Source organism: Sceloporus undulatus, unplaced genomic scaffold (genome assembly GCF_019175285.1).
Source record: "Sceloporus undulatus isolate JIND9_A2432 ecotype Alabama unplaced genomic scaffold, SceUnd_v1.1 scaffold_13, whole genome shotgun sequence".
NCBI classification, from domain to species: domain Eukaryota; kingdom Metazoa; phylum Chordata; class Lepidosauria; order Squamata; family Phrynosomatidae; genus Sceloporus; species Sceloporus undulatus.
In genome coordinates, this window is record NW_024802935.1 from 1,721,628 (window position 1) to 1,746,816 (window position 25,189).

Here is a 25,189-nt window from a genome sequence, read left to right on the forward strand (position 1 = left end):
AAAGTGCCTTCCACACACAACTTCAAGTCATTCCCCCCTCACAAAACACTGTTTCTTCCGCTACCTCTTTTCTTTGCCTGTTCGAAAAAAGAAAGTAGGAGCAGCAGTACAGCTACAACCTCCCAGCCAAGTCAAAGCTCATAAAGCTTAAGATGGGTCCCAAATTTGAAAACTCCTCTTTGTTGTTGATTCTCCCACATTGCCATGACCTTATCCCCAACATGGTCCTAAAGGCTGCTAGTTTCCCTTGTCTTTCCTGCATGCCAATAGTTTCACTGAACACTCTACTGCCATCCTCTTTTTCTGCATTGCCCCCTTGCTGTCCCTTTTCTCATCACTGCCTACCTGGATCTTGCCACTGTCCCCAAGGGAGACATTGGGAATCACAGATTTATGCACTGTTCCATGGGAATAACATCCACTGAACACAATGAATAGTAAACATAGAGAAGACATGGCATTAACCTTCCTTGAATAAATAGAACATACTTCTTTTCATAAAAAACAAAGCCTTCTGTCTCTATCCCCCACTTCCTTTTACAGATCCTGCCCTCCCCCAAAGTCTGCTCCAAAAGGCTAGGGAATCTGATTGGGCAAATTTCAAAATGCAGGGGCTGCAAAATGAAGAAGGGCAATGGTGGTGAAGCTGAGTGACAGGGCAGCCCTACCAGCAGTTACGGAATTCTAAATTATTGCGGCCTCAACTACAATAGTAGCAGGCAATGATGGGAAGGGACTTGTAAGAACCCAGTTTCCTACATCAAATCATTTATCCAAGAAGATTTGCATCAACTGTGGAAGGCTTCCCTGATGATAAATAGCAAAGGTAATGGAAATAAATTCTTAATACTTGTGCTAAGTCTGAACCTTGTATTAAATGTCTGCATTAATATCCAGAACAACATGTGCCAAATAATTGCTGATCCAAGATATTTTCAAACAGTCTTGCTTGCAGTCAGTTGTCTAATCTATCTAAACATAAAGCACAAAAATCCTGCCTAAAATCTCAAATCTATGCATTAATAGTTTATGTCTGAGGTGGGAAATGTATGGCTATGCAATAAACTCTGGACAGTCTATCCAATGTTGCGGGATCATGGGAGTTCATCCCTAAAGCATGGGGATTGGGGGAGAAAACATCAAAACTGTAAAGCTGTAAAAAAAAGTGCAGTATTCATTGCATAATTGGTTTTCATTTCTAACCTTCACTCTTGCAAAAATATTCCTAGAAGTGCACTGTCAACACTTGGTGAAACCTCAGGCCCAGTAGTAGCTAGATGAACATATTTTAGATAGATAAGAATAAGAGGCATATTCCAAATCAATTTCCACATGACTCTGTAAATAATTTGTCTTCTGAGAGAATGTGTTACTAATGTTATTCTTCATGACTACGTGACAGGGATGCTGATCGAAACAAAGCTTCAAAGGACTAAAAAACTGTTGCAGATATGGGAAAGGCACAATGTTTATTTTTATAGATACTGAAATAAGCAGTGCTCTCTATGGTTGACAAGAATATGTAAAAAGTTAAAGACTGATAAACAGATTTTGGAACAGCAGCACCAAATACTGTATCTATTCCTGAATCCCTTGTCCTATCTCACCAAACAGGATCAGTACTTCTGTCCTATTATGCACAAGATCAAAGTGTGTGTTAGGAAGAGTTATGTGAGCTTGGTATGCAGGATATACATTAGGTTCTTTTAAAAAGTATTCCCTTACATCTATGACAAAAAATAGCTGATTTTCAATCTCTTACATCTATAACAAAAAATAGCTGATTTTCAATCTCTGAACCTGGGTTATTTCCTTGGTGTTTACACTTGGTGCACTTTGGCGAAGGCTACCCAAAATCCCACTTAACCCAGGATATCTGATACTGTCCAACCCCCAAGTTTTCTTGAAAGATCCACACTGAACTGCATCTTGATCTGGATTACCCAGCTGACATCCCTCTGGCCCCTCAGAGCCTTTTCCAGGGGGGCGGAGGAAGGAGAAGGGATATTAGGTTAGGGCTCCCCAGGCTACTGGCTGTTCTCCGGACAGGATGGGCTGGGAGATACTGGTGGTTGACATAGCAAGGGGAGCTGCCCAGCCATGTGTAAATAACAAATGCCTCAGAGACATTCGCAAAGCCAAAACATAATGGGAACAACGATCTAGTATTGCATCAGCACAGTGATCCGAATCTCCTTGGGACAAAAAAAGCGACTGTGCATGCACCCTAGGTCTACTGTTCTACTGCAAATTCAAAACAATCAATTTCACTTGTTGCTCTCTTTGCTCACAACCAAATCCTCTTGGTTCCTATTCCCAGGGTAATTGTGTACAAAGGGAGAAGCCTTTCCCCAGGGAGGAAGGACTCTCAATCCTTTATCAGGGTGGAGGGGGCTGCAGCTGATAAAGGGGGGGTTACAGAAGCTATGTGCTCTGGACTGCAGACTGGCCTGGATGGGGAAAGAGAGAGATTTTAACTACAGAAGCCACTCCAAGGCAAAGGACTCTTTCAAAGAATCAACCCTGGGTATTCCTCCTTCTTCTGCAGAGATATTCATTCCCCACAAAGCTTCAAGTACCCTCCCCCCAAAAACATTGTTTCTTATGCTATCTCTTCTCTCAGTCTGTCTAATGAAAGAAAGTAGGAGGAGCAGTGAAGCTCCAACTTGCCATCAAAGTCCCAGGAAAGCTGACAAAGCTTAAGGCTAACACATTGTAAACTGTTTGGAGGGTGCTTAGTTCACTACGAAGTGGTATAGAAATTTAAAGTGTTGTTGCTATTTCCCCCCTCACACACACTGAGAACATATACAGTACAGTAACTTCCTTCAATGAGAAACTAAGGTGGTGAATGCCAGAAGCACTGGAGCTACTGAAAAACAAATGGAGGTACCACCATGCTTAGGGAAACCCACAGGCTTACAGAAATGCTATTTTTAAAGAGAGAGAGAGAGAAATGGAGCAATCCACCTCAAACAAACCAATAAAAAACCTAACACAAATTATTCTTACCCTTGTGCTCCCCTCCAGTAAGCAAATACTACCTCAGACTCCAGTATGGTCAGCAGTCATAGAATGTTTGAATTGAATGACAGCTAGAAAATGGGAAACAGGGGTATAATGCCTGCTTTGAGCTCTTTATAGCAATCTGTAGGAAGTATGATTGGCTAAATAGTAATACTTCAAAATATAATAATTTTGTTGCAGGCTGCACTTGTACCCTCATACAATGAATTCTGATGACTGAATGCCTATAGTAAGAAGCAAGGCAGAGCCAACCAAAAATGAAGTAATGATTTTTACACAGTCTGAAATGTCTTAGATAGGAAGGATGATTTGAATGAAAGGAAATAAAATTTTGATTCAACACACACACTGCCTCACAGGAATCTGCGAGTGTTACAGATTGTTGATGAATAGCATTTAAGCCTACAGAGGGAAAAACGAAAAAGTTTTTGAGGGAAAAAAGGCAGTGATTTAACCAAGTCTGTGGCTGAGACTACTATGAGACATAGAACATTTGTATGTCAGTTGAAAATAATATCCCCAAAGAAGCAAAACAGCACATGGTCAAATGTGTGTGTATGTGCCTTCAAGTTGCCTTTTGATTTATGCTGGCCCCATTAATGTCATAAGGTTTTCTTAGGCAAGAAATACTCAAGAGGTGGTTTTGCTACTTCCTTCCTGTGAAATACAGTCTACAGCATCTGGTATTCACTGCCCATCTCCCATCCAAGTACTAACCAGGACCACAGCGCCAAACAGGGCACCATAATTATCCTTGGGTGGGGGTGGTTAGGGATGAGTAGAATATCTTCATCAATAATAATAATAATAATAATAATAATAATAATAATAATAATTTATTTGTATTTCCCACCTCTCCCTACATTTGCATCCTGTAGCTTTTAAAATCTGAAGCCTTTTCCACAGTGAGCGCAAGACAGCATATAAGAATGACAGAGACAGCTGGAGGTCAGCAAAGGCCCCCTCCGTGATGGGGAGGAGCCATGGGCAGGGCCCCAGTCCTTCTCTTCACGGACCTTTCTTCGCCCCAAAGGGCTCTCTAAAGCCCTTTGGGGGCGAGGAAAGGAAAAAGGGGAAGAATAGGAATGGCAGAGCCCATTCCTCCCTCCCCACGGACCTTTCCCTGCCCTCTAGGTGCCCCGTTTGGGGCACTTGGAGGGCAGGGAAAGATAAGTGGTGAAGGAGGGAGATGGGGAGGACCCCTGCCTCCCTCCCCACAGACCTTTCCCTGCCCTCCAGATGCCCCGTTTGGGGCACTTGGAGGGCAAGGAAAGGTAACTGGGGAAGGAGGGAGATGGGGAGGGCCCCTGCCTCCCTCCCCATGGATCTTTCCCTGCTTCCAGCTGTCTCTCCAGACAGCTGGAGGCAGGCAAAGCTCCCTGGGGAGGAGGCACTGGCGCATGCCGGTTGCTCCTTCTCTCCCTGCCCTTTTCCCGGCCTCTAGCTCTCTTGAAGAGACAGCTGGGGGCTGGGAAAAGGCTGTGAGGAGGAGCCAGAGGTGCGCTCCTCTGGCTCCTTCTCCAGAGTGCCCTTTTCTGGTTTCCATCTGTCTCCGAGAGACAGATGGAGGCCAGGAAAAGGCAGGGAGGGGGAGGAACAGGCACGCGCGTGCTTCTTCCGCCTTCTCCCTCGTCCCGTGCCCGAGAAAATGGCCCAAAGTGCCACTTCCGGCACGCGTGCAGTGGGTTCGCCATCACTGCCCTAACCATAGTGAATATGGAGGAACAAGTGTATTTTTTCTTCCTAAGTGAATTTACCAGTTCCACTCTACTACCTCAACTATAATAAAAAAAGCACAGGAAACAAAGATCTGTCATACAGTATCTTTTGCATACAGGAGCCAGGCATATTGAGTTTAATACATGGCATCTCCAGTTTAAAAGAAAAGGTATCTTAGGCACGTTACAGACTGCCTGTTTGGGGCGGCCTGTACCCGGCCCTTTCCCCGCCAGATCGGGGCCTCAGCTGCCACAGCTGCAGCCTCTGAGGCCCCGATCCGCCGCTTTCCAGGCTGTAGGGAAGCGGCAAAAGGCCGCTTCCCCATGGCCTGGAAAGGGGTGTCCTTGGGGCTTCATGTCCCAAGGACACCCAATGGCAGCGGGGGCCAAGAGAAAGGGGCCGCTCAACTCCTTTCTCATTTGTGCCGCTGGTGCAGCCATGTAGAGGAAGGAAGGATCCTGAAAGGAGCTTCGAAATGGAGCTCATTCCTGCACCGCCGAAAGAGCGCCCCAGGCGCTCTCGCACGGTGCGAGTACATCACTTGGTGACGTAGGAATGGTGGCACCCTTGTCTATAGGGCGTCGCCATTTTGTACGGACCCAGTCCGAACTAGGGTTAGGGGCATCAGGAAGTGACGCCCCTTCCTAACCCTAGTACGTCCTGGGGACGTACTATAGGCGCGTCTGTAACGTGCCTTGAGGACTGCACCATTTCCTGCATTTACCTAACCTCAATACTTGTTTAAATCTCTTAACTTTGCACTCTAAGGCTAGTAAAATAAAGGGCTGTTAGCATTCATCACCTGGTAGTCCATCTGTTTCACATGCCAGGTGCAAAATGTTTGCAGCAAAGGTTAAGGAAGAAATAAAAGTAGACCAGAGACTGACAAATTTATGATCATTAAAGCAGTCCCAAAACATCTTGTCTGCCCTTATTGATCCTTCAAGACCAATCCTTAAAACCTCCTAACTCCCCTGTCTTGTCAGTAAAGAAAAATAGGTTTATTAGAACCAGCTGCAACAACCCAGACTCACTTTGTTCATAGTTCAGTACTTTAGAGGAATTTTCAACTTAGTGTAACAGCAAGGTGAAGCTATAATAGGCTTTTCATAAGATTTCTTCAGAGGTAGTTTGTCATTGCCCTCCTTCAAGACTGAGGAAGTATGACTTGCCAAAAATCACCCAGTGGGTTTCCATGGCTGAGTGGGGATTCAAGCCCTGATTTCCCTGTGTCCTAGCCAAACCCTCAAACCACTACACTACAATAAGCCTAAAAAAAATATTATATGCTTACATCCACTATGACTTATGATAACCCTATCATATATTCTTGGCACGATTTATATAAAAGTGCTTTGCCATTTCCTTTCTCTAAGGCGGAGTGCAATTTGCCCTAGGTCACCAAGTAGGTTGCTATGGTTGAGAGGGAATTTGAATCCAGGTCTCCCAAAGTCCTTGTCCAAAACTCAAACCACTGCACTACACTAACTCTCAAGACTCACTCACATGAGAATAAACCTCAGTGAATTCACTGAATATACAACATTAATATCACTGAATATACAACATTAATATCACATTTATTTAAAAAGGAAAATATATAATCAGAAGTAAAACCCAATGAGATGAACGAAACTCCCAGGTAAATATGTAGATTTCTTTAAATAAGGAGATTTAAAATTAGAATTCTTATTCTTACTTTATTTTAAGAATAAGCTGGACAGAAGCTGGGAATATGTTTAATTAACAGAACCTTTTTGCTCCAGAGTCACTCAATAACAGCTCCAACAAAACCCCTTAAAGTGTGGGATCCACCGAAAAAGTGGGCTGGGCAGAAAGCAGAGTGGAAAGGGACAGAGAGAGGTCAAGAGAAGGTGAAATGGGGTAGGGATGAGGAACACTGTTTACTTAAATATACATGCCCCCAAAACTGTGTAAACATTAACACACTAAAGGAATAAAAGAGAGAGAGAGAGAGAGAGAGAGAGAGACTTCACTGAGGTTATCTTGTCTTTTGTGTCTAGCAAAAGGAGACAATTCGACCCGCTAACAAACTGTAATGACCCAAAACAACCAATCTGGTGTAGTGTGGGAATAATTGCCTATAGAGTTAAGGCTTGCTTAACTGAATTAACAGTTTTAAAATTTACAGTATTTTAATGCTTTTTCCCCAAGCTCTAGTTATCTTTGTACAGTCAGACCTCCACATCCACAGGGGATTTGTCCCAGACTCAACACACACACCCCGGGTGGATACCAAAATCTGCAGATGACCAAGTCCTGTTTTTCTTAATGGCAGTGCAGCTGCATGCACATGGCACCATTAAGAAAAACAGGGGCTTGCTGTCCACAGACGATTAAGTCCGCGAAGAGCAAGTCCACCAATATGGAGGTGTGAAGACACACCCAACTAAAGGTGGTGGCAGGTTTGGGTGTTCAATGCCGGTACCCTGGTGAGATCAAACTCTTTACCCAAAAAGGCTCTGAAGCTGAATGTAAAGTTCAAAAAGGGGGGAAATTTAATATAAAAGACAAAAATAAAGAGTTTTCTCCTCCCCAGCTCTGAACAAAAGGTACTTTACAGTTTCAGCAATCTTCTGGATGTCATCTTTCTGGGTCTGATGTCGCTTTGCTCTCCTCACTCAATGGAGCTGGTGCAGGGTCTTTCAGCTCCTGAATTCTTTATTCACTTGTTGTTGGTAACTAATTTGGCTGAGTTGGTAACTAAAATGGCTAAAATCTGGTAACTGAAATGGCTAACGTGTAAGAAATGCCCTTTCCGGCTGTCTGGGCCTGTTTGCCACCAAAAGACAGCTCCCTGCTTGCTCACAGCAAAGACTGCTCCCCAACTAAAAACTTCCAGCTACAGCAGAGTATGCTGGGAAAGGGCATACCAAACCTGGAAATAATGCAGGGGATCCTACAGCTCCTCCCACAACTAATACAAAGAACTTTTCCTACACTAAACATACTATGGCCTGAACCAATGTGAAACAAAACGCAGGGAAAAGTTTCAATCAGTCCTGGCAGGACATCACAGGAGGGCAGATTGTACTGATCCAATAAGAGAACTTATACTAAGTGCCATTTATTTAAGATCTTCTCCTGTAGGGACTTAGATATATCCTAGCAGGTTCTTGACAGAAATGTTTAGAAACAGAAACACATTTAAAGCATACATCTGCAAGTCTTCTTGTAAGAAACAAAAAACAAATAAAAGAAAACTATATAATACATTTATAAATTAAAGGTAGACAACATGATGTGGCCAGAGGGTAAACACTTCTAAATTCCACTGGTTTCAATGTGAGAGATGAACACAACTTTACATTCAAACACAACTTTACATTCAGACTTTGACTGGATCATGCTCATTACCTATTAGTCGTCCACATAGTCTGACAGCTATTTTACTCCACAGGTGTCTCAATTATACTACATTTACCTTCTGCTACCGTATTACACCAATCATATTTTTGAGTGAAGGGGTAAGCATGACTGATTCTTGAGAAATCTGTTGGACAACATCCAGCAGTTCCCTGAAATAAGCTACTTCTCATCATGCATCACTTGCACCCTCTTGTGTTGAATATGCATACCTTATTAATACTAGGAACTTGCTAATAACCTAAGTTAGGCTGAATATATAGTTACGTTCCTTGTGTTTTATTTCTCAAAACAGTAAGTTAGTACTTCATGCATTAACATAATATAGCAAGAGTATATGGGGAAATTAAAATACCTTATTTCAGTTGAGCCTCACAGAAACAACTCTATCAGATTGAATCCATCAATTTTAATGAGTCCAGTAACTGCAAAATGCAGATAGATTTCCCTCCACAGATAAATTTCCCTCTTATAGGTGAAACAAAATATTCAGTTTTAAAGTCAGCTTAAAGACAAAAAAGTACCACAAGTTCTAAATGTTTTAAGAATCTATTTAACTAAGTTATCTATGAGTATTTTCACATTTGCAGATTTTTATGTTACTTACACTAATACAGGTTTTCCTGATATCTTGGGATGTCTGAGAAGTTCTGACATTGTCTCCTTTGTCTCTTCCATTCTCTCCACATCACTGGAGTCCACAACAAATATTATTCCATAGGATTCAGCATAGTAATTCTTCCAGATTCCCCGGATTCGTTTTCCACCTCCGAGGTCAAAGATTGTGACTTCAAAACGGCCTTGCTTAAGATCGATTTTAGAAAAGCCAACTGTTGGAGCCACATCTTCAGGAGACTCTGATAAAATTAAAGCATGAGTTATAAGAAACAATAGTGATGAAGCCACTTGTGCATAACAGAATCTTACTTCAGAGAATACCTAAACAACAGAGGTGCTTTTCAGAAGGTGTAAATAGCTGTCACTGAAATGGGAAAAGACAGATCTCATATATATATTTATACACACACACACGCACACGTGTATCTTTTGGTCTGGGTCACAGTGAAGCCACAAAGAAACTCCAGAACAAGAGTTTCTGAAGTGAGCAAAGTTTATTTCATAGGATAAGAATTTATCATCATCCTGCACTGGATTCATAGGCACCAGTGAACTGACTAAATACTGTCTTGAAGAGATAGTTGAACTCTTCTCCCACAGTAGAAGTACAAAGGCCGGAATCCTGTTTCAGTTACATAGGTACAAAACACACAGCAGAAATAATCCAGTTTCAGACAGCTTTAACTGCCCTGGCTCAATGCTAGGGAATTCTGGGAACTGTAGTTTTGTGAGACATTTAGCCTTCTCTGTCAGAGAAACTAAAATAAACTACAGTTCCCAGGATTACCTAGCACTGAGCCAGAGCTGTTAAAGAGGTCTCAAACTGGATTATTTCTGCAGTGTACTTTGGACCTTAGTTAAGTCTACCTAACTAGACTTAACTAAGTAACCTCTCCTGGCCTGAACCTGATGGAAACAGCATTCACCAGTACTTCAATCTCAGGCAGAATGGAGTTTCTTCTCCCCAAAGTGTTAATGCCTGGTAAAGTAGTAAAAGTAAAGTAGGTAAAGTAGGACAATTACAATCATGGCAACAGTGCCACAATCGTGGTTAAGTGGGAATTGTAAATATGAAACAGTTATGGATTAGTAAATCTAGGCAGTTGTTTCATAGTCATGATTATTTCTCCTTCTCCACTTTATTTATATCCCACCATTTCCCCAAAACTAAGAATCAAGGTGGCTTACACATTTTAAAAAATTACAATTAAAAACAAAAAGCCACATTAGAACAACTAAACTAAGAACCATATTAAAAACATACACCTTAAAAGAATAAATACTATTTAAAGCAATACAGCACGTATACCCTTTTTCAATCCTAAAAGCCTATCTGAATCGAAGGAAAAAACTGTTGGCTGCCATTGGGCTGGACAGCAAGCAAGAGGCCATTCTAGCCTACCTAGGGAGGGAATTCCAAAGTGAAGGTGCAACCACTGAGAAGGCCTCTTTCGTGTTCCCACCAGCCATAGCTATGAAGGTGGTAAGGGTCCAGGCATGCTTATATTGGGAAATAATGGTCTGTCAGACAACCTGGACTTAATCCATACAAGAAGAGCCAGCATTGTATAACAGATTAATCACTGGATGATGGCTTTGGAGATCATGGTTTGAACCCCTTGCTCAGCCATGGAAATGCATTGGGTGATCTTGGCAAGTCACAAGGCCCATTCCCACTTACATTTAAACTACTTTGCGAATCATATTGACATTGGATTGCAGATTCGATTGAGGCCGATATCTAGTTCCCATTATGGAAGAGAATTATTTCAAGAATTCCTTGCATTTGTGTCTTTTTTGACATGCTTGTCATTCACACTAGCTGGTTATATACACACACACACATGTCAATCATATGACGCGCATTTACGCGTCATCAGTGCCAACCTGGGCTGCTTCCTGGGGCTCTGGAGCTCCCAAGCCTCCTGGGAAGCAGGCAGCCCAGGAGCTCCAGAATCAGGTGGGGGGCGGCAATGTCCAACATCCCTGGCGGAGAGGAAGCCAAGGGAGTTTTCTTGGCCTGTTTCCTCAGAGGAGGCTTTGCCACTGGCGTCCTCTGAGGCTGAGGCAGTGGGACTTGCCCAAGGTCACCCAGTGGTTTGCATGGCTCAGTGGAGATTCAAATCCTCCCACCTTTCTCCTTCCCCCCCAAGGCTTTATGGGCCGACACCCAAGCTGAGGTGGTCCAGGGCTGGAGGAGAGGGCAAGATGTTAAAGGGGCCTCCCTCGCTCAGTCCTCCATTCTCCTCCTGGCAGTCCATGGCTGGGAATGGGAGCCCAAGGCTTTATGGGCTGACGCCCAAGCTGAGTTGGTCCAGGGCTGGAGAAGGGGGCAAGATGTTAAAGAGGCCTCCCTCGCTCAGTCCAGATGACAGGTTTGCCTTGGGTCATCATATTGGAAATGACATGAAGGGACACAACAAGCAACAGCCGCTTTACAGGTCATAACCAGCACTTTGAATTGTCTCTAGAAACAAACAGGCAGTCAGTCAGTCACACTGTTGTACTTAGTCACAGTTGTGACACTATTGCCACAAACATAACTTCTGGCTCACGTGGGGGGGGGGGGGGGGAACCCTACTTTAGCAGGCTTTACCTCTGTGGAGAAAAAGGAAATCCATAAGGAAATCCAATCTACTGGTGATTTGAGCATGGGTGAATGAAGTTTCTTTCCAGTTTAGTGAGTCAAGTCAGGAGAGGTTATTTAGTTAAGTATAGTTAAGTATATGCCAGCAGGTTTTTACAGTTGAAGGGGGGAAAGTGGTCTCGCAAATTGCGGAACCTTCCCAATTATAATCTGAGATACAAAAATCATTAGTCAACCATTTGGTCTGCATACACAATTTACTACTTGAATTTCTTCCCTAATTATACCCCAAGTCAATATCATAAAATAAGTTATATCTACAGCATTGATTTTTATGTAAAATTTACCCTAGTATATTCATTCCCATGTATTTCTGCAAGCAGGACTTATAGCACATATAAAAGAGAAGGTAGAGGGCAACTATTGACTTTTCTATCCTATACTAAAAAAGGGAAATGCCTCATTAACCCAGGGACATATTTTATATTTGGCACATTGACATCAATTTTAAATCAACAATTCCTCAAATATTTTTTTAAAATCTACTTAAAGATGTTTTTGTTTCAGTAACTGCTGTCTAGAGGTTATAGATTACTCTGCTTTTAAAAAACCTAACAATGTTTTCTTTTGTACAAATACGTACTCCGATCTTGATTCAACAAGTCTCTGAAAATGCAGGATTTCTGAACCCAGAAAATGCTAGCATTCTGCCATGCAATGGGATATGTACAATGATATTTTTCTGATATTCAGGGAAGTAAAAGCCTTAATTTGCATTTATGTTTAATTTGCATTTATAAACTGACTTTGATTTATGGTCACCCTCTCACAAGGTTTGCTCAGCAAGGCTGATTCAGAGGAAGTTTGCCATTGATTTATTTTGAGTGTAAGAGAGTGAGACATGTCCAAAGTCACCTAGTAGGTTTCCACAACTTTGTGGCAATTCAAATCCTGGTCTCCTGGAGTCTTAGTTCTACACTCAAACCATTGCATCACATTGGATCTTGCAGGTGTATTGATCCTACTTTGGATGCACTAATGATGTGAATCGCCTTCTGTATATTCCCTTATATATATTTTAAATATATTTTATTTCTTTACTAAGTACTATATCTCATATATATCAAAAGACCTCTGGGCAGAGAACAAAGAGTAGGAAAAAAGTCAACCATAAAACCATAGCACAATTTTAAAACCATTTTACAAGATTAAACATTTATTTTAAAAACTTTAATAAACAAATTTAACTTGGCGTCAAAGTAAGGCCAACATCTGCTCCATTCCAAGGAGAGGACATTCCACAATGGGGAAACACAGCAGAGAACACGGAATTCTCCAACAATAGTTTCATTTCAAGTAGTACTGTGTCATCTGCATATAAGATTGCTAATGTTCCTATCTCCAATCTTCATTCTTCCTGTCTCTAAGCCTGTTCTGTATATGATATTTTGTGCGTACACTTTAATAAATAGGGGGATGGTATGCTGCCTTGCTTGCCCCCTTTTTCCAATTGGGAACCATTCTGTTTCTCTGTACTCAATTCTGACCGCATCCTCTTGTCACAAGTACAGGTTACACATCAGGACAATCAAGTGTAGTGTTATTTCCATTTTATTGAGATTATTCCAGGTTTTTTTGTGGTCTATGTAGCTTAAGGCTTTATTGTACTCAATAAAGCACATGAAAAATTTGGAATTCCCTGGTTCACTCCATTATCCATCATGTGTTTGCAATGTGATCCCAAGTGCTTCTTACTTTCCTGAAACCAGTTTGCAACTCTAAAATTTCTTGTTCCATATATGATGGGAGAAAAAATAATACATCCATATAAAATACAGAGTGGTATTTTATTTCCTCATATCATCCAGAGTCATACTGAGTATTGAAGAAAAAAAAATTCTAAAAATAAGACTTGCAGCATGAGAGAGCAGGAACACCTATAACTTTCTTCCACCATTCTTTTCCTTCTTTTGGATTTCAGCTCCCTTTCCCAAAAAGTTAAAGCTCTTTTAACAAAAAACGTATACCTGCAAGTTTTGCATCAGATGATTAAGTATGCAGTTCATATTGCTGACAATGGGAAAACACCTCTTTATATTCATTTGGAGTTTTTGTTACTTAACAGCATATGACAGCACTATAACCACCAGGTCTTGCTTCAACCAAGCAGAATAAATCCAAAATTGTGTCTACTTTAAAAAGTGAAGGAGCTTGTCTTAATACGTTATAAGAAAGCTTTCCTAAGAACGACTGGTTCAGAATAAAACTGTTGCTTACCTCCTTGAATTCCTTTCACTGTTGCAGTTTTCCCAGCATTATCAAGGCCCACCATGATCAATGTCACCTTCCTTTGAACAACAGAAAGGGAAAAAAATGTATCACCTTTTTTAATTAACAAATGGATCACTGAACTGTTTTTTTTTTTAAACCTGCACAGTTAGCAATCATCACAAAACATAAATTATTGATTTATACACTGTAGCACAACCTACAGACCGTGGCCCTTTGAGGACAGTTTTAACAAGTGAAACATAAAGGAGATCACAAATAGGGAAAAACAGATACAGAACAGCAAAGGAAGAACAACAGAGGAACAGGTGTAAATACAATAATATGCACTCATTTCAATTACATATACAGTAGCATTTTGTAACGATGGCTATGTTCCAAAAGCTTCCTTTAAAAGGTTAATTCTGAGGAATGTATGGTAGGTTTTCACTCTGAAACACATCAGAGGGAGTTCAAGTTGTGGATTCATTTCAGGGAGCAATGTCTCAATAGCTAACATTGATTGAACTGGACAATCAAAAAACAAAGGATGCATTAAGATAAAACAACAGAAAGGAGGCAAAGTCAATATGCTGAGAATGGGAACAAAAACCTTGAGCAGGATCTGGGCATCCATGAGAAGCCAGTGTATGTGTTTAGGATGCAGTGATTAATTTTGGCAGGAAAATGCAAGATATACATGAATGAGGAAAAATGTGAAGAAGGAAGAGAGAGATGAAAGAAAGGAGAAGGGAGAGTGTCAAAAGAGGTAGGAAAGATATAAAAGAGAGATAAAAGCAATGAATTTTATTTAATTTTTAAGAAGGAGTTATCGATTCTAATGCTGATATGTATCACAAAAGGGAAGCAATGTTTAACCAAGCAGATTGGAGGAAATGCCATAAAGTAGAACAGTAGCTAATTAAAACACATTTAAGATAGATCAGCAGCAAATGAACTAAATATTATCCCCTAGCATTGTGGCAATTTCTTTGGCCTACATTAAAACCTGCAAGAATTAAGAATTCAATTATGGATGGATGCTTAGTTTTATTTTTGTGTTTTAAGCCTTTTTCTTCAGCCTCCACATTTTGCAACCCACATTCCAAAGTTAACACTGAAATAGATAAGGAAATGGCAACACCAGAGCAAAACCAGTGAACAATCTGTGCATGCACAGGTAAGTGAATGTTAAGGAGACAGAAAAAATTAATTTAATTAATTTAGCAAACCTTTCAAACCATATATCTAGCATAATAGTAAATCAAACTGGAATGCACTGCCCTAATGGAATGTGACTTTTTAGTAACACTTCTAAAAATGCAAATCACCATTTGAGATCTGGGCTGCAGCAAGCAGACATCACCCACAGGCAACCGACGGTGTCTGTTGACTCTCTCTCTCTCTCTCTCTCTGCATGTATCTGTGTATGCATGTGTAACTTTTAAAATATACATAAAATTATTTACAAAAGAAGTAATTTCTCAGGGATCATACTTCCCTGTCTGAAGCTTCACATTTTGCATTATGAGTGACAATACTTGCAGTTGGTTCCTACCCCTTCAGCTATTTGCAGCACTGTAATTAATCCTGTGCCTATATTCTAATGTTTAATGTCTCCTTCATAACCTGCAGCCAAGTCTATGAATGTTAAAACAACTGGGAAAGTCCATAAGGTAATCTTTCATGACAATGAAGCTAGGAAAAAAGTGAGAATACAAGACTCATGTATATACTGTAGCTTGTTGCAGATCTGTGAAAGGCTTTCATAATGCTGACTACAGCTATTTGACTTTAAGTTCTTGGCTTGAATTGTAGCAAAGAATACAAAGGGAGGAAGACCTTGGCAGAAAACAGAACCTAAGGTGAAGAAACTGTCTTTGGGTGAAAAACTCATCCAATGTTTAAGTGAAAAATTAAACGATCTATGTATCTGTGCCTAAACTCTCCCTAGAAGCCAAAATGTTTAAACTTATGCCATTGTACTTAAGATGCAACGTGAGATGGCAAGAGTCATTAGAAAAAACAATAAGGCTTGGTAAAGTTGAAGGCAGCAGAAAAGGAAGATAACCACATTATAGGGGATAGACTCAATCAAGGAAGCCCTAGCCCTGAATTTGCAAGATCACAGCAGGGCTGTTACTAACGGGGTGACTTGGAGGTCTCTCACTCATAGGATTGCTGTAAGTAGAAGCTAACTTGATGGCAAACAAACAACCATGTTTGCCATTCAAATCCTGGGGGGAGATGCTACCAATTTTTCATATTAAAATGTGGGCAACCAGAATTGCTCTTTGAACACCACGGTTCACCACGTACAGTGATTCAATAAAGTATTCTGCATATATCCAGTAATTTGTTGTAACTCCACATAGTCTTGGGCTGAGCTGCAGCAGTAAAAACAGATAGAGGCTAAGTGCCAGCCCAAATCAAGCCCTACATTAAGGAAGAGGAAAAACAATGACAAATAATCTAACTTTCAGATGTGAACAGTTTAAAGTTTTTAAAAGTTTAAACAGAAGTTAAAAAATATTTGGACAAAAATAATTTTTACAAATAAGCAAATATAAATACATACAGGGAATGGGATGTCACCAATATACCATCTTGAATATGCTTTTATTCCTACTTTTCGAGAGTGGGGGCAGGGGAGGATATACTTCTTTAAAGCTGTGAATTTTAGAAAAAATTTTCATGTTTTTGTTCTCTTAAAAATCTGCATTTTCAAAATGTGTGTTTCTATTATGGTTTTTAGTTATCAGCTTACAGGACCAGGACACTGGTTTTCTTTTTTTTAAACTTAAGCCACATAAAAGGAATTCATTGGTTAAGATGGGTTTTTTGCAGTTTGTTTTTTCACAAGCTATCAATGTTTATGGATCTGTGTGTAAGGATGAACATTTTCCATCTAAAAATAGTTTCTAACAAGTACTGGAGTAAAAGGAAATTAGGAAATATGGTTATGAAATAATGTAGCCCATCACAATAGCAACTAATAGCAAACTACACACATAAGTTTTGCCTAGCCTTCTACCAAAATGTAACCAAAAATATACAGTTGTGATACGTTTCAATCCTTGAATTTAACCTTCCAAACATGCTTGTATATATGGCCCCACCATTTCTGCTCAGAAAAATCCAAAGCAGGATTTCTATCTTTTCTTTCTCAGATAAGTGAAGAAATGTAAACCGTACACAGATTCTGGGGTCATGCAAACCAGCAGCTTGGAGCAGCGTCCTGCCACTTCAGTGCCAGTCAGACCCTGATTGGCATGGAATCGTGGCGACTGGCCATTGTGGTCCTGAAGCCGGCCACTCTTTCCACCACTCCTTCTTCAACCAGTTTTTCTCAGCTGTGCGCACTCTCCGCATATTCCAGCCACTCTGGAGGCATGCAGCGTCTGCACACCCTGCCCACAAAGCACTCAGAAGCCTCACTTTTCTGCCCATCTGTTTCAGCCCTCAATCTTCAGTTTCTGACTTGACAAGGAAAGCAACAAACCTAGTTGTGATGGAACACCAAATCACCATTATTAATTTATTCTTTCCTACTACATGGAAAAGGCAAAACAACACCATTCTCAAGAACATAAAGCCAGATCTTCCTTAACATTCTCTACAAATGTGGAAAATGAAAAACTATAACAAACAGAGCTTTGCAACAGGACCAAGTGGTTATGAAGAAGACAAATCTGGTGTAGGGTCAGCTTGATAAAATCTGTACATTTTGTATTTCATTTCTTCTGTTCTTACTGTTTACTCCAGTGCCACTGCAGGAATGTATTTCTGCATCTTAGGATGACTTTTCATGTATTTGAATAAGTGGAGGCCACTCCATGAAAGAAGCCATAAGGACTTTACATTACTAGCATACTGCTTGTTATAATTCAGATAACAATTTGTCTTTGGACTCTGTGAAAGTCTTCTTGCTTTAACAGTGCAAACATTCAAAATGAAAAAGAGGCTATACTCCATGTGCAATTGTTTACCTGATAGGTTCTCGCCACCTCTTTAGCCAGTTGCAGCAATTGGCCATCAGGCTATACATCCCTATCCAACAGCCATTCAGAGCACCACACCGAACGAACTACAGATGCAATCTGTGGCAGATCCTGACGTACCAGTTAAAGATACACCAATGTGGAACAGGTCAAGCAAGAAACAGTCTTGCTAAAATCACAGAAAGAGAGAGAGGACATTACAGTCAGTAAGAAGCTACTCCCAAAGTTCATTCCCCCCACCCAACAAGACCATCTTAGTAAAGATTCCTTCTATAAGCTCACCTCTTAAACATTGCTGTTTTATGAAAGATTTTATTTCACAGACATATGAACACGAGATTAAAAACATTTTTTTGGAAAATTAATCTTTATAGAAAGGATATGGAACTCTAAAGTAGGCATGGGCCAGATTCCTTCCTACACCACTTCCTTGGACTGAATGATGTCAGGAACCAGATGCCTACTGATTTCCTTAGGTCCCTGCCAGAGCCAATGTTTGGAGCTGGCTTCTCAATGAAGGCATCAGCTGGAGGAACACTGCTACATGAATTGGGTGGCTTCAGTCCACCTTTCTGTGCTTTGTTTGCTCCTCCCTCACCTTGGTAATGTAGGAAATTTATTTACTTACCTTATAACCCCCTTTCTCTCAGTGTACAAATCATGACAAAATATGAACATGGTGCACACAACTGGCTTTGCTTCTACCTCATCTTCCACATCCAAGGAAGATAAATGAGAAGAAAAACAGATTCAGACATGCTGCAAAAACCTTGCTGAGCTCCTCCTCCTTGAATGTAGAAAATAGCAAGAGTGGTGTCATACCTTGGATCTGGGCCAAATATATGTTTTTGTATAACCCTGAAAATGGACACCCTAAATTACACATTGTCAGAAGGCATTAAAAAAAAACTGCTATGAAAGGTTCTCAGAAGAAGGAGTTACAGAACCTGTACCTCACAGAAGCAGCCAGATACACAGGACTGCTATCCTGATTAGAGGATTTCACACAATTGTGGTGCCAGAATACCACAGAATACCACATTCCTAACGTTTTGTCAGAAACACTGCAGACTGACTGGGTCAGCCAGAAGAATCATCAGTAGCAGAACACATTATAAACCATCCAGGGCATAAAATGCTGTTTGAAAACACTGAAATTCTGGACCATGCCAACAACTATCAAATCAAAATGCACAGGGAAGCCATTGAAATACATAAACACCTGGACAACTTCAACAGGAAAGAAGAAACCCTTAAAGTAAACAAAGTTTGGCTACCAGTCCTGCAAAACACCAAAATCAAGACCCAGCAAGTGCAAATGAAAGCCACCCAGAGTCAGGGAGATTTCCCAGCAGACAATGGATCACTATAGTTTTTGTGGGTTTTTTGAGCTATGTGGCCATGTTCTAGAAGAGTTTACTCCTGACATTTTGCCAGCATCTGTGGCTGGCATCTTCAGAGAATGCTGACCTGGAAGAGAGTGGGTATAGACACACACACACACACACACACACAGTGTGATCCTGGATAAGGAGGAGTGATGCCCATGTTAATCTGTGTATTGTTCTGTTGTTGATGGGCTCCTTGGGGTAGGAGGATATGTAAAAGAGGATTATTGTATATACTCATGTATAAGTCTAGAAATTTAGGTCAAAAAATTGACACCAAAAACCTCAGTCGACTTATTCATGGGTCAACATAAATACTGTATCTTAATTCTTATTTAAAAGAAGGAACTATCCCCTGGTGAAAGGCAAGAGTATAATCTCTCCTGGAAACACCAATCCCCTCTACTCTCTCATCCATCCAGGCTTAAGAGTGAGCACAAAGAGCTATGTCTGGTGTAATTTTGTAAGTTCTTTGACATTGTTTTCCTTTGCTTCATCCTTTAGCTCCTTTGCTACATGCCCTTAAGTTTTACTCTCAACTTATCCATGGGTCATATCAAAATCCATATTTTTGGCCTCAAAACTTGCCCTCAACTTATACATGAGGTCGTAGTCGAGTATATACAGTAGTGTCTGCTAATTGGTGATCATTGTCTGCTAGGAGAGCCTCTTGGGAATCATTCCTCCTTACCCAGGATCACACTCTGTGTGTGTGTGTGTGCGCGCGCGTGCGCGCACACATACATACACATACCCACTCTCTTCCAGGTCAGCGTTCTCTGAAGATGCCAGTCACAGCTGCTGGCGAAACTGTCAGGAATAAACTCTTCCAGAACACAGCCACACAGCCTTAAAAACCCACAAAAAACTATGGATGCTGGCCATGAAAGCCTTCGACTTCACCTTTTTCTCTTTCTCTTATAACAAGCATACCCACTGCCTTTCAGATGTATTTACAAGCCTCTTTCTCCAAGGATCTAAGGGTGACTTACATGATCTCTATGGCACCATCCCATATTAACTCTGTGAGACAATTTTAAAAAGTCATGTAACACTATGCAGACTAAGAAGTTTGTTTCGCATCACACCCTCCTGGAGGCAACGAAATAGCCTATGGTCCACCAAAGCTTATGCCAAATAAGATTCCCCACTTTTTAAAGTGTGAGACTTTTTGCATCAAAGATGGCTAATATTGCCATCCCACTGGATCCTGAAGATATGAGCCGAAGGCAGGGCAATTGTAATAGCTGAATGGAGACTTCGAACCCAGCTCTTGCTGGTCTAAGTCCCATACACTCGCCACCAATTTATTAGGACACAAAAAGCAAGTATATTAGACTCATAGCAATCAAGGTCTGAGTCTTGGGGGGGGGGTATCGATATGTGTCTTGTCCTGTGTGTGTGTGTGCCTTCAAGTTGCTTGCGTAGGGTTTTCTTAGGCAAGGAAGACTCTGAGGTGTTTTTATCCATTTTCCTCCGAAATATAGCCAACAGCACCTGGTATTCATTGGCGGCCACCCATCCAAGACCTAACCATGGCTGACCTGAGTTAGCTTCCAAGTTCAGATGGGATCTTGTGCCATTAGGGCAGGGGTTCCCAAGCTGGGGTTGTGAGGTGGGCTTTCGGAAAGTACAACAAAGAGTGGCTTGTGTCCCTGAATAATATAATCATCATCATATGGTAATTTTTTATTTATATGCCACCACTCCCACAGGATTGAGGTGGCTTACAATAACAGATAAAATACAATATAAAATACAAGATATATTAAAATGCATTCCATCTGAATGTGGAAGCTAGCATTAGTGTTCCCAGGAATCTAACTGCTCCACTGAGATTTGCATTTTATGCACTGAATTAAAAGCTCAGTTTCTTCATCTGCAGTATTGTACGTGGTTCACAAATCATCACCTTCGAATATGGGGTCACGTTTTTAGGGGGTGCAAACTATCAAACGTTTCCTAGGGGTGTTGGGCCAAAGGAAAAGTTGGAATCCAGCAGCCTGCTCTGTCTGTGCCTGTGTCTGCTCTCCACCCCAAATATTGGAACATGTATTTCGGGACAAACTGCATACAAAAACATATACTTATGATAAAATAAGCATGGGGTTGTTGGTGTTGCGTGCCATCCAGTCATTTCTGAGTGATGGTGGCCCTAAGGCAAACGGAGCATAGAGTACTCTTGCCAAGTTTCTTCAGAGATTGGTTGCTATTGTCATCCTCTGAGGCTGAGAGCATGTGACTTGCGCAAGGCACCTAATGGGTTTCCATGGCTGAGCAAGGATTCGAACTCTGGGCTCCAGAGCCGTAGTCCAGCGCTCCAATCTCTACACTGGCTCTCCTAGGCTGCATCCACACTCCGGAAACAACCCCATTGGACCCCACTTTAACTTCCATGGCTTGTGCAATTGATAAAATTTTTAAATGTTGAATTTTGATTATTGTAATGGCGGGAGGCTCTAGGGGCTAATGACACTTTTTATTGTGCTTTAGTATTTTTATTCCTGTTGTAATCCCGCCTCGATCTGCAGGGAGAGGCGGGAAACATAAATAAATCTTATTATTGTTAATGCTATGGAATCCTGGGACTTGTAGTTTGCTGTGGCACCAGAGCTCTCCAAGTGAGAATGCTAAACGTCTCACAAAACTACACATCCCAGAATCCCGTCACAGAACTGACCCACGGCAGTTAAAGCGGCGTCAAAACAGGTTATTTCTGCAGTGTGGACACAGAGCACTCTGGCTGAAAACCCTAAGCCATTCAGGGCCTTGAGAATTATAGTTTTGCAAGCCATCCAGCCTTCTCTGGAGCCACGGCAAACTACAGATCCCAGGGCCCCACAGCCTTTGAGCTGCATCAAACTGGATTGTTTCTGCAGTGTGGACACAGAGCAGTCTGCCTGAACGCACTAAATCATTCCGTACCCTGGGAATTGATAGTTTTGCGAGCCATTTGGTTATTCCCTGGCGCCACCGCAAACTATGGATCCCAGGGTTCCCCAGCCTTTGAGCCAGGGCAGTTAGAGCGGTATCACACTGGATTGTTTCTGCAGTAGTGCCATGGATGGCCCTGACGGCGCCAAGGACATCTCCGGGTCTTACCAGGGCGTTTATCACCGCGGACGGAGGGTCAGGAGGAGGAGGGTGGGGAAGCAGGAGGAGGCCGGCTCCCCGTTGGAGCCTTCGGCCAGCATCGCGGCCGAGAGGGAACCGCTTCCTTCCCCTCCGCGTCGCCCGTTGTGCTGAGACCCCAACGCGGCCCGGGCCACAGCGTCACGTGACCGCAGGTCTTTCCCCTTCCCACGTGACGCCCTCGGAGCGCGCTGATTGGCGCGGGAGTGCGATAACAACGCGACGCTCAGGGGGACGCGTAACTAAGCCGGTTGCCAAGTTACAAAGGAGCGAGCGAAGACGGCAGGGAGGGCGGGGAAAAGGAATGAGGCAGCCAATGGGAAGCGGAGGTAGGCTTGATTGACGGCTCCCGCCTCAACCGTTGGTCCCTATGAAAAGGGGGTTGGGCTTTTGAGGCGATAGGTCTTCTTGCTGTCCCTTTGCCCCCGTTACAAGCTTAGGATGCATCCGCACTGGAGGCATAACCCGGTTTGGCCCCGCTTTAACTGCCCTGGCTCAAGGCTATGAAATTCTGGGAGTTGGGAGTTTGTTGTCGGCTCACAACAAACCCCAACTCCCAGAATTCCATAGCCTTGAGCCAGGGCAGTTAAAGCGGGTCCAAACCGGGTTATGCCTCCAGTGTGGTTTGAGTGTTAGACAATTATGACTCTGGAGACCAGGGTTCGGACCCTGACTGGGCCATGGTTTCATTTATATGTATGTATTAATATATTTCTCCCAGAAGAGACCCAAGGCGGCTCACAGGCAGAAACATTTAAGAAATACAGTACAATAAACTTTAAGACAATTAAAATCATATAAGACCAACATAAAAAAGCAAATACAACAGGCAACAAGGCCTGCATTGACACTCATGATCTGATTGCCCTTGACTTGTGCTGCAGAAATAGTAATGCAGTCTGACACCACTTTAACTGCCGCAGCTCCATCCTATGGAATCCTGGGATTTTTAGTTAGTTGTGACATCACTGCTCTGACAGAGAAGACCAAATGCCTCACCAAACTACAGATCCCAGAATTCCACAGCACTGAGTAGTATCAAACCATTAGCCTTGCTTAGGGTGCTCTTCACATCTGTTCTGACAGGTCCAACTCAAAATGAACAGTGAACGTTTTTTGATACAGACCCAGCTCAACCCTTTTGGGGACAGCAACAACATCTAAAGAGAACTAAGGCTTTGTCCGCACTGCAGAGATAATGCAGTTTGACACCACTTGGGTCAATGCCACGGAATCCTGGGATTTGACGTTTGTTGTGGAATTCCAGGGGAGGGAGGGGCTCAGCATATGCTTTATAGACTACGGCAAAGCATTTGACTGCATAGACCATGAAAAAGGAGGGAATGCTCTTCAAGGCATGGGAGTGCCACTACATCTGATAGTCCTGAGGAGAAGTCTGTACAGTGGGTCCTTGTTATCTGCTGGGGTTCGGTTCCAGGATCCCCCGTGGATAACAAAATCCATGGATGCTCATATTAAATATAATGGCACAACAAAATGGTTTCCCATATATAAAATGGAAAATCAAGGTTTGCTATTTGGAATTTATACTTGTTTGGAATATTTTCTAGCCATGTATGCTCAAATCCATGGATAAAAAAATCTGTGGATAAAAAGGGCTGACAGTACTTGGGACAAGATACAACTATTAGAACATAATTCAGAGAAACAGAATGGTTCCCAATGGGCAAAGGGGTTAGGCAAGGCTGTATATAGTCAGCCCTCCATATCCAAGGATTTTTTTATCCATGGATTCAAGCATCCACAGTTTGAAAATATTTTTAAAATACATAAATTTCAAAACACAAACCTTGATTTTGCCATTTTATATAAAGAATACAATTTTACTCTCCCACTGTATTTAATGGGACTCAAGCATCCATCCATGGATTTTGGTATCCACAAGGGGTCCTGGAACCAAACCCCAGCAGATACAAAGGGCCCACAATACTATCACCATACTTACTCAACATACAAAAGGAAACATAGAATGAGCAGGTTTAGACTTAGAATGAGGAGTGAAGATAGGAAGAAGGAACATCAGCAGTCTAAGATATGCAGATGACACTATAGTACTAGTAGAAAACAACACAGACTTGGAAAAATTACTAAGGAAGGTCAAAGATGAAAATGTAAAGGCAGGCTTACGGCTGAACATAAAGAAAACAAAAATAACGACCTACATGAATTCAACCTAGACAATACGGAAATCGAAATAAAGAGTTCTCCTATCTTGGATCAAATATTGTTCAGAATGGGGACTGCTTTAAAGAAATAAGAAGACTGGGAATGGGAAGGGCACCTATGAAAGAACTAGACGAGATCCTAAAGAATAAAGACATAACACTAAAGTCAGAATCGTCCAAGCCATCATATTCCCCATCACCATGTATGGAAAGCCGACAGAAAGAAAATCAACTTATTTGATAGATGGTGCCGTAGAAGTGTGCTGAGGATAATTGGACAGCCAGAAAGACAGACAAATGGCTCCTGAAATCAAGCCTGAAATCCCCCTGGAAGCCAAGATGGTCAGTTTGAGGCTGTTGTACTTTGGTCGCATCACGACTAGAAGGCATGAATCATTAGAAAAGAAAATCTTAAGAAAGCATGCACGAGTCTTTACAAAAGACAGTAATACTAGGAAAGGTAGAAGGCAGGAAAAAGAGAAGATCAAATGCCAGGTGAATGGACTCAATCAGGAAGGTCAAGGGTCTGGATTTTCAGGACCTGAGCTGAGCAGTGGAGGACAAGGCTTTGGAGATATCTCACCCATGGGGTCACCATGACTCAGGGCCATCCAGTTAACAACAAAAGGCAGCTATGAAGGAAATGCACAAGTTCTTAAGATCCACAGGGTGGCTATGAGTTGCAAGTAGTTAACTTGAGGGTAGTTAATAGGTTCATCAGGAAAAATAAATTTTATTTATTCATTTATGGTATTTATACTCCACCCTTCAGCCCTAAATGCTCTCAGAGCGGCTTACAATTGTTATTGTTTTTAATTAGTCGGTTCCCTGCCCTCTGGCTTACAGTCTAAAATACAGCCAAGTACATAATAGGAC

The 25,189-nt window shown here is 41.8% G+C and overlaps 1 protein-coding gene across 4 annotated transcripts in view; it reads right to left on the minus strand.

Annotated features, from left to right (window-relative positions):
- Positions 1–22,284, minus strand: part of LOC121917230 (ADP-ribosylation factor-like protein 13B) — a 63,321-nt gene extending 41,037 nt beyond the window's left edge. For all 4 annotated transcript variants that reach the window (XM_042442985.1, XM_042442987.1, XM_042442983.1 and 1 more), the window contains exons 1-4: positions 22,098–22,284; positions 17,596–17,776; positions 13,616–13,686; positions 8,741–8,990 (exon numbers count right to left, since the gene is read on the minus strand). In XM_042442985.1, coding sequence (XP_042298919.1) covers positions 8,741–8,990; positions 13,616–13,686; positions 17,596–17,654 — 380 coding nt within the window. In that variant the 5' untranslated portion in view covers positions 17,655–17,776; positions 22,098–22,284. The remainder of the gene's footprint in view (positions 1–8,740; positions 8,991–13,615; positions 13,687–17,595; positions 17,777–22,097) is intronic.
- Positions 22,285–25,189: the final 2,905 nt, after the last annotated feature.